Below are 9962 nucleotides of genomic sequence, written 5' to 3'. Positions count from 1 at the left end.
GGGGAAGGGAGCCGTTTTATAGAGGAAAGGGAGTGTCGAAGTGGCCACGTTTCATGGGTTAATTTACGCACGGCGCCACCCATGGGTTTGCGCCCGGCATACAGTTTGGTCCGGTTTGCCGGAAATGCCCCTCTTTTTGGGTGGGCACAGAACGTAGGTTGTTTTTTGTTTGTTTGTTTCGTATGTACAAATGCATCTATTAAAGCCAAAATACACCAGCTTACACAGTATCTCTAAGGCAGCTCTCTCTTTTTTTTATATGATCAGATATACTCTAAATGGTGAGCTGCATGGATAGCCATCCAATCGATCATTTTATTGATCTTTCTAAAAATATGCTAGATCTATAAGACCATTTCATCTTTCATCATCATCTTAATATTTTCGAGCAAAGATGGTCCTTTGTTTTCCGCTTTGTTCCGAAAGTGGCGTGCTTTTGCCACCGTACTTGGGGCGTTCTGGGAAGGAAAGGCGAAGGCTCAAACGCGACCGGTCGACACGTCGGTGACGGGGATATTATGGGAAGATGAGAGTGTTTTATTTCTTTGTAGTTTTAAAGTATTAGACTTCGGTGGATCCTGCCAGCTGTAGATTTAATTGATGATGTGGCGCGGGTCGATTGGTTGGGCTTGGCCTTGATGTGTTGGCGTTTGTTCCTTAGGAGAGACAATAATGGTTTCGGTGAGGTCAAGGGATACCTGCCGTTGCCAGCTTATTTATGGAGTCAATTCTCGCGTTGATTGGATTAAAGACTTGAAAACAGAGGATGGGGAAAGAGGTGATAAAAGGAGGACAAGGACGTTAACCGATTGGAACACTGTCTTGGAATTCAATTTACCACAAAGTTTGGCCACAGTCTAATTTTAGTTGCTAGAATTGGAGTGCCACAGCCCTAGGTTTTGAATATGATCTCTAGAAACTGGAGACAGAACTGAATTATCTCATCTTTAATTTGTTCAAACAAAAATGAATTGCGTAAATGCAAATAGTCATATAGAAACAAAATTTACGAAATCAGCATAACGAAGAGATCGAGGCACTGTACATAATGTTTATTTGATTTATTATCCAAAGTTGATTGATGCATGAAGTGGGTACTTTTTTTTATTTCTTTTTTTTGTTTGAGCACTTTGGTTATCGAGGAGAAGATCATTATTTACCGTCTTACGTGCAGGTTTGATCCACATTTTTGTTTCGTTGAGATAATGGACTCAGGAGAGAAAAGGGGGAGATGGTAAAACAAAAGAGGAGGGAAAAAAACACCCTTTTAAGACGTCAGACTCTCGAATGAGAGAGAAAAAGAAGAAAGGAAGGAAGAAGAGGAGAGCGTCCCAACCCTTTGTTCCCCTTTCCATTTCGGTTTCTTATTCCCTTTTCCTTGTAAAACCAAAAAAAACATAACAGAGAAAGGGGAGGAGGGCCGTCCCACCTCCTCTTTTCTCTTTCTCCCTCTTTAGGCCGTGGAACCAAAATATTAAAAAAAAAGGGGTAATTAATTCCCCACTCCCCAAAAGACAACAAATAGTTCCAGGTCTTAAAATCTTCCATCTAATATCTTCACCAAGTAGTTCTAAATACACCCCCCCCCCCCCGATTGCTCAGGACACCCCCCAAAAATTAAAAAAAAATTAAATACTCTCTACACCCCCCCATTTGCTAAGGACACCCCTAAAAAATTGAAAAATCCTAAATTACCCTTCACCCTCCCCACCCCCTCACCTAAATTGCTCTCTACACCCCCCAAACCCCCCCCCCCCCCCCAACCCCGCTCTTCCCCTCCAAAACTCCACTCCAGCCGGCTTCTCCCTTCCCCCCAAAAAACTTCGCCTCAAGAACCTCAAGCACCTCGCCGGCGGCCAAACCCCCTCCGTCTCCCCCTTCTCCCTCGCCCAAAACCCCCCCGTTCCCCGTTCTCCCTCTCGTCGCCGGCATTCTCCCCTTCTCCCTCTCGTCGCCGGCATTCTCCCGGAACCACCTCCCCAGCCATCTCCCGAGCAACGAGCACCTCGCCGGCGCCTCCACGACCACGTCGAGGTAGCTCCCCGCCCCCCCCCCGCCTCCAGTGCTCCGTTCGGCACTGGATCGCCGAACAGAAGGGTTCTGTTCGGCTGAACAGTGCCGAACAGAAGCCCTCTGTTCGGCAACACTCAACCGAACAGAAGCCTTCTGTTCGGCTGCACGGTGCCGAACAGAAGCCTTCTGTTCGGCTGCACGGTGCCGAACAGAATGGTTCTGTCCGGCTCTGAGCAGCCGAACAGAAGCCTTCTGTCCGGCTCTGTGCAGCCGAACAGAAGCCTTCTGTTCGGCTCTGTGAAGCCGAACAGAAGCCTTCTGTTCGGCACTGTGCAGCCGAACAGAAGGGTTCTGGTGCGTGCCGTGCTGAATTTTGTGCCGAACATTTATGTATGCAATTGAATTATTTTCTTTGATATAGCCTAACATTGAATTTCTATATTTTCAGACATGGATCCCCGTCCCGCCAGAGTTAGACCTACGGCGTCAGCTAGGAGACGTCGTGCTAGGATTGCTTCTCCCGAGCCTGCTCATATGCCATCGGACTCTCCTGAGTCAGAGCATGATGATATGCCCGCTAGGGGCGAAGACGATGAGTCCGTTGGACCATGTCCAGGAGGTCCAGAGGATGAGTCCGTCCTGATCAGTTTCAGGACGCATATAGCAGCTTCCATCTGGAGGCAACAGGTATTGTTTATTTGTTATAGCATTATATTTTGTTTATTGATGTTTTATAAAGTAGTAGTAATTATACATTTATATTACAGGAACGAGCTCCACTAAAGTGCATGAACCATACTGCCAAGGTTGGTGAATGGAAGTGGTGGTCTTCAAACCAACCAAATACCAGGTTCAGAGCACTATTGAGGCAGTCGGGCCTCGTAGAGTTAGTACAGTGCTCTTATCGATTCATCGATAAGATTCTGATTTCGGGCTTCGTAGAGAGATGGCAGCCCGAGACGAACACCTTCCATATACCATTTGGCGAGATCACTATCACGTTGGATGATGTATCCGCCATTTTAGGGATTCCTGTCGCAGGTTCCTCAGTATCAGTTTCTCCTGAGAGGATGAGTGATCGGGATGCTGAGGAGCTACTTGTGGAGTTGTTGGGGGTGTCAGCTGGAGACGCGCGTCAGGAGGTACTGTCATCGCGCGGTCAGTCTGTGAGGATGGAGTGGCTGAGGACTCAGTTTCACTCTGTATCTGATAGAGACAGGCAGCAGAGGATAGAGTGTGCAGCACGAGCCTATTTGTTATTTTTGTTAGGCTGCACACTCTTTGCTGATAAGAGTGGGACCAGGGTGCCTATAGCGTATCTGTGTTTACTGCGGGATCTGGATAGGGTGAGCACATATGCCTGGGGTACAGCTGCCTTAGCATATTTGTATCGGCAGTTGGGGATTGCGTCGAGGTCATCAGTGAGACAGATCAGTGGTTATATGACGCTTCTGCAGGCATGGATTTATGAGCATTTTTCAGCACTCAGTCCTCACCCGTCGCTCGAGTATACTGATGCCAGTCCCCGCGTGCACCGCTGGATGCCCGGTACTCCATCCCGTACCACGATGGACCATTTAGTGGTTCTACGTGAGTCATTGGACCTTTTGAGCATCGATGAGGTACGTATCATATTACCATTTGCTTGTGTTTGTCAGTACATTTAATATGCGATATAGTATAAAACTGAAATGGACCTTTTGTTTTACAGGTTATTTGGGATCCCCATCATCGGCTTCGGGGAGATCGCCCATATATACCCGTCGCATTTTTTAGTGGCTCCATCAAGTGCCTTGATATCGTAGAACCCTATCATCCAGAAAGGGTTCTTAGACAGTTTGGTCGTATTCAGACCATCCCTCGAGCGCCACTAGCCCCTACGCGAGCCAACAGAGGTTCCACAGCAGGCTCGTACCGAATACATTACTCCTATATGGATCAGCTTTGGGAGCGGTGGGAGGACCACGTGCTGAGCCAGGCGAGCAGGAGCCACCCAGTTACCCGGCCATCAGACAGCGTACCGGGATACATGGAGTGGTATCTCCGTATCACGCACGTTGCAGTTCAGCCTCCTCATCTGCGCTCGAGTACTCATTCTGGAGCTAGGGGAGGTCATGATGATGCTGACATGCACCGGCGGCGTAATGCAGCTGCACTCGGTATCAGTACCGACATTGTACGGATGGGTCCCTCAGAGGCTACGTCACTAGGTGCCGGGCACCTATATGATGCTATTTCTCAGATGCATCAGGTACTTCTGGGTGATGAGCCTGGCCCGAGTACAGCACCCTCTCATTTGGATCCAGGACCCTCTCATTCGGACGTACAGCAGTACACGCGTCGACGATGGCGTCATAGGGATTGATGATGGAGCCTTTGTAATCTTTGTAAAGCCTTTGATATTAATGAAAAATATATATTTTTGGTACATTTACGTGTAATCTTTGTAAAGCCTGGCCCGTTCTATTTTACATAAATATAACAGTGCACATAACAATCAATCTAACAATGCGAAGACAGATATTTTTTGATTTATATTGATGATGGAGTTTCAAAAATTGTACATATATAAACAATCAATCTAACTCTACTGTCTTGCTTCCACCTCCCCCTGAGGAGATGGAGTCCCGTGGGGGGTTTGACCCTGAATCTGATACGACTGATGTTCTGCCTCCACCTCCCCCTGAGGTACCTCCAAATGTTGTTCCAATCAAAGCTGACCCTGGACAAAGTTCCCCTCCAAAAAAGGCAGCAAAGCCTAAGAGGGTGCCAGTGGCAAGACCTGGCCTTGCAAGGAGAGGGCAGCCGATTAACCTCTTAACCAAGAACATCACAGAGCCCTCTTTTCCAACAAATGTGTTAATCATCTGCTCAAGCTTGTCACCGTTAAGTTCTTGTACATCAGAAAGGTCTATTAGTTCCCCTGTTTGATTTGTTTGCTCCCACCAGCTCTTAAGTATGTTTCTGTTTACATCTGAAATCTCAACGGAAACAACAGTCGTCATATGTATTCCCAGCTGATGATGGAGTTTCACAGTACATGACTCTAAGAGCCCCAAAAAATTTACAACTTTCAAAAATTGTACATATATAAATAATCAATCTAACTCTACTGTCTCGCTAATTATAACATTAGGTGAGATGCTCTCTTTGAACTGTTGAATCCGTGCTTCATATGAATTTTCCCATCCGGTAGCACAAGGAAGATGATATTTTCGCCAGTTGGTCGCTACTGGCGGAACGGGATGTCCCGGCAACAAGAACACCTTCAAAATTAGAAATAAGAAAATATTAATAGCTACAAAATTATAAATAAGCAAAATTAAATAAGCAAAATTAAATATTCGCAAGTGTTGTGAACGTAGTACCTCAACAAAATGATTTCCATTTACGAATCCGATAGCGATATCTTTGCGGGATAGAAGAGGTACTGGCACAGAACGGAGAGGTAGGAAGGTCAGACATTGTTGCAACGAGAGATGGTATAGGACAACATTATAGCAGGATGCTATAAGATGACCCATGTCCGGCATAGTCATCCATCTGTCATATGGTGGACAATCATCATAATATGATAATGCATGAGTGATCTCAGCAATCGTCCCTTCCACACCATATAATGTGCGATAGTGGTCCGAATGACATTGCAACTCTTGCAATAAATCCTTCCTAACACGCACCCAGTCATCTTCTCCAAATCCCAGTAAGTCAGCTATTGCCCTAAATCCGCAATTCCCATCAGCTTTTACATCCTTGATATGCTGGATGTATGGTCTCAAGGCAGAAGGAATAGCATCAATATAGATAATGGGCGTATGTGACTGGGCTCTAGTACGAAAAATCTGCAAATAATATCAAATGATAGAAAATATGTAACAATGGCAGAACATGTCCCGTATCGGCACATCTCGGCACGGCACATCCCGTATCGGCACATCTCGGCACGGCACATCCCGTATCGGCACATCTCGGCACGGCACGTCCCGACATGTCCCGTATCGGCACATCTCGGCACGGCACGTCCCGACATGTCCCGTATCGGCACATGACATACCGGCACGGCACGGACCGTCCCGTAGACGTTGTGATACCTATTGTAAGGAAATAAATATTTGGTACTTACCTTTTGCTTGGGCCGTCTCTTTTGAATCTGAGTAGATGGATTGCGGATGGTAACTTTCTCAACACCAGGTGAATAACTATCCTGTCCAGATAGAACCAACTCAAACGCAGACGGGTCACGTCGAGTAGACGTATCAACCTTCAGTGAAGCGCGCCCACGTGAACCGGTCTTCCGTTTTGCAGGCTCTAAAAGAGGTGTACTATCTGGACTTGCAATCTCTCGTAACTTCTTGATCATCTGCAATTGAGAAGCCCCATCTAACTTCTTGAATCGTAGCGCAATCAAATCTAACTCTGCATCACAACTCAACTGAATTGGCTGCACGGGGGGGGTAGGCAGAATATCAAGTTTCCTCCAATGAGGATCTATGCAGTCGAGAGGAATGGGCCGACCTTCCACCCTGTACCGCGCAATCTGGTGAGCACATGGTATACCATGTGTGCGTCGAATAGCGCACCCACAATTTGAATCATCAAACCCAACTGAATTGGCTCGTTTCGATTGGGCGAGGACATGATTTAACGCACTTATAGATATGAAACCTCGCAACTCTTTGAATTCAGCTGGCTTGAAGTTGTGCTGCACTACCAATAAACTCTTCTCCAATGAGGCTTTAACAGAGCTGTGCTGCAACTCAATCAATCCATGTATTCTAGTCCAAGATGACTCGAAACTTCCTTGGCTTGATCCAAGCTGCTTTTTGAGCTTTGCATGTGCACTCTCGACCCTAGTAAACAAATGAAAGTTAGATATAAGAATTGAGGCAAATTAAATTTAAATGAGTCTTTATTTGTGATACCTATTTGTCGTCACATTTCCGTAGTGCCTGCATGTATCAGTCCACGCCGCAACAAATCTTTCCTTGTATTTGCTCAGCCAAGTATCTGACACATACTGTAGTGCATCTGGATAGGTACCGAACTCTCTCTGTAGTGCACTCCAGCGATCATTATACTCGTCTTCCGTGGAGGACAGCACTAGTACATTCCAACTCATAATAAATTTATCCCATTTCTCCTTCAATTCGAAAATTTTTTTGCACTTGGCCAAAACATTCCTACTAATATGCCATCTACATAATAAATGTCTAGCAGTAGGAAATACTCTATGAATTGCATTCATCAAAGCCAAGTCTCTATCTGTAACAATCAACTCAGGCAAAACATCATCAGCTATGACACTGCGCAATCTCTCTAATGCCCAAGTATAGCTTTCTTCCCCCTCAGAATTTAAGTATACAAAAGCAACTGAAAATGTCATGTCAGTAGATGTCACCCCCACAATCTCTAAGAGCGGAAGACGATACCTATTCGTCTTGTACGTGCAATCCATTATCAACACACGGAGAAATGCACGGAACAAATCAATGCTGCCAGGGTGTGCCCAAAATAAGTCATGCACAACATCCGTATTAGTACAATTCCTATGCCACTCAATATATTTAGCCTCTGATACTTTACCTAATAGATGTTGCATTTCAGACCTCCCGGCTTTCTCTGCAACCTTAAACCGTTGACGTACATTGTAGATAGTCTTGATAGTCGTAACATTGAGGGCATCTCTTTCCTTCAATGTGGATAATATGTCCTTTGGACGAACCAAACTCTTCGACATATCCACTAACAATTCCGTCTCCTGCTCAGATAATCTCCCTGCATATGAGTGCCCCTCCAGATTCTCTGCAGCGGGATGATTGTGCACTCCACATACGACCAGTAATATCCAATCATCCGCAGTATCCAATTTCTTTCCTCTTAATGCAAAAGGGCATCCACACTTCTTTGTCCCACAGGCAGTCTTTATTCGCTTTTCTTTTGTGGTTCGGTACGTCCCACCCCTCTCACAACCTAACGTAATTCTGGGTTTCTTAGAAATGGTACCTGCATCGGATGATTTGATTACAACAACAAAACCATTTCGCCTCCCAGCTTCACGACACCAATTACACAAGTCCTCTCTACTCTTGAAGATCTATACATTAAACAATTTATGTAAGTACACAGTTGTAAAAATAGCTCGCTAAACTAATACAAAATTGCACAATATATTATAATACCTCGTAAGTTGTAAATTCGCTTGTGTAATCCAGTACAAATTCTGATCCAATTATACTAGATTCGGTTGTAGCATAGCCCTACATATAAAATAATTTATTATCAAGAATTAATGAATCAGAGGATCTGTTCGGCACAAAATTCAGCACGGCACGCGATTTGGCACGAGAAGGCTTCTGTTCGGCTGCAGAGTGCCGAACAGAAGCCTTCTGTTCGGCTGCAGTGTGCCGGACAGAAGCCTTATGTTCGGCACTGTGCAGCCGAACAGAAGCCTTCTGTTCGGTAGAGCGTTGCCGAACAGAAGGCTTCTGTTCGGCACTATGCAGCCGAACAGAAGCCTTTTGTTCGGCGATCCAGTGCCGAACGGAGCACGAACCGTGAAAAAAAAAAACTTTCGAAACAAGGTGGAACACGTACCTTTGCGGCCGATTCTTCGTCCCAAATCACTAGTTGCTTGTCCATGCTTCGAATGGGGCTTAAATCTCCTTCAAAGATCGCCTAAACGATGTAAATGGATCGAGGGGTTTAAGGGGGGTTTGAGGGGTGGTTTTTTTTTTCCTTTTCAAAACGAAACGGAGGAGGAGATGGAGGAGGAGGAAGGGGGGTGTACTGAGAAAATTTCAAGGGCAATATGGTAATTACACTAAAGGTTAGTTTGGGTATTTTTTTTTTGGTTTTTGGGGGGTGTCCTGAGCAATCGGGGGGGGTGTATTTAGAACTACCCGTTTAATTCCTAATCCTTGAGACCCTTTTATTTTAAAAAAAAGGCCGAAAATGCCCCTGCCCTCCTGATCTCCCAATTTTAGAAGGAGAAGAAGAAAAAGACGCAGCTGCCGCCGCCCACGGCCCGCCTCCACAGGAGCTCCCTCCTGTGGCCGCCGCCGACCCCGGCCCCGCCCCCTCCCAAGCCCCCTCCCGCACCGCCAGGAATGCCCCTGCCCCCTCACGAGCCCCATCCTACGGCCGTCGCCGGCCGCAGCCCACCCTCCTCCCGCGTCCGCCACTGCCCGGCCCCTTTCCGGAGTCGCTGGCCTCGCGGGAGAAGAGGTGCTCTCCGCGGGCCGGCCGCCCCCTCCCGCGGCCGTCACGGCCCGGCCCTCTTCCGGCGCGGCTGGCTCGTGGGAGGAGAAGAAAGAAAAAAAAAGGAGGGAAGAAGAGAAGAAAAAGAAAAGAAAAAAGAAGAAAAGAAAATAAAAATAAATAAATAAATAAATGCATCAATATATATATTTGAATGAACGAAGAAATAAATAAATAAATAAATAATATATTTTAATAAAATAAAATAATTATAAATAAATAAAGCCGCCGCATCCGGATCCCCTCCCATAGCCGCCACGGTCTGACCCCCTTCTGGTGCCACCGGCCTCACGGGAGGAGAAAATAGAAAAAAAAGAAAAAAAAAGAAAAGAAAAAAAAAGAAAAGGAAAGAAAAAGAAGAAAATAAAAAAAGTAAAAAAGAAAATAAGAAAATAAGAAAGAAAAGAAAGAAAAGAAAAATAAATAAATAAATAAATAAATAAATATATATATATATATGTGTGAATGAATGAATAAATAAATAAATATATAGTACATTGCAATAAAATAATAAACAAATAAATAAAGTGGCCGCGGCCGACCCCCTCCTGCTGCCGCCATGGCAAGACCCCCTTTTGGCGCCGCCGGCCTCACGAGAGGAGAAAATAAAAAAAAGAGAAAAAAAATAGAAGAAAGAAAGAAAAATAAGATTTAAGTGTGTGCAGAGAAAACTTAATTGTATATAGAGAATA

The 9962-nt window shown here is 45.4% G+C and overlaps 2 protein-coding genes across 2 annotated transcripts; both read right to left on the bottom strand.

The window, feature by feature from the left end:
• Window positions 1-4872: 4872 nt before the first annotated feature.
• On the bottom strand, window positions 4873-7578 carry LOC148702477 (uncharacterized). The gene is made up of 4 exons (XM_089930429.1): window positions 6936-7578; window positions 6137-6863; window positions 5382-5855; window positions 4873-5279 (listed from the first exon to the last, which is right to left on the bottom strand). Exons 1-4 carry the CDS (start codon window positions 7466-7468, stop codon window positions 5112-5114), a joined length of 1902 nt encoding a protein of 633 aa, XP_089786555.1. The 5' UTR covers window positions 7469-7578; the 3' UTR covers window positions 4873-5111.
• Window positions 7578-8886, bottom strand: LOC149768490 (uncharacterized). Its single transcript, XM_089928881.1, has 4 exons — window positions 8608-8886; window positions 8193-8270; window positions 7620-8107; window positions 7578-7584 (listed from the first exon to the last, which is right to left on the bottom strand). The coding sequence occupies exons 1-4, from the start codon at window positions 8650-8652 to the stop codon at window positions 7578-7580; spliced, it is 618 nt and encodes a 205-aa protein (XP_089785007.1). The 5' UTR covers window positions 8653-8886.
• Between the last annotated feature and the right edge of the window lie 1076 nt (window positions 8887-9962).

This window comes from Phoenix dactylifera, chromosome 1, assembly GCF_051530095.1.
Source record: "Phoenix dactylifera cultivar Ajwa chromosome 1, Ajwa_hap1_PhDact_Kaust_v1.1, whole genome shotgun sequence".
NCBI classification, from domain to species: domain Eukaryota; kingdom Viridiplantae; phylum Streptophyta; class Magnoliopsida; order Arecales; family Arecaceae; genus Phoenix; species Phoenix dactylifera.
Note: the sequence above shows the minus strand (reverse complement) of the source record. Positions and strands in the feature narration are given on the sequence as shown.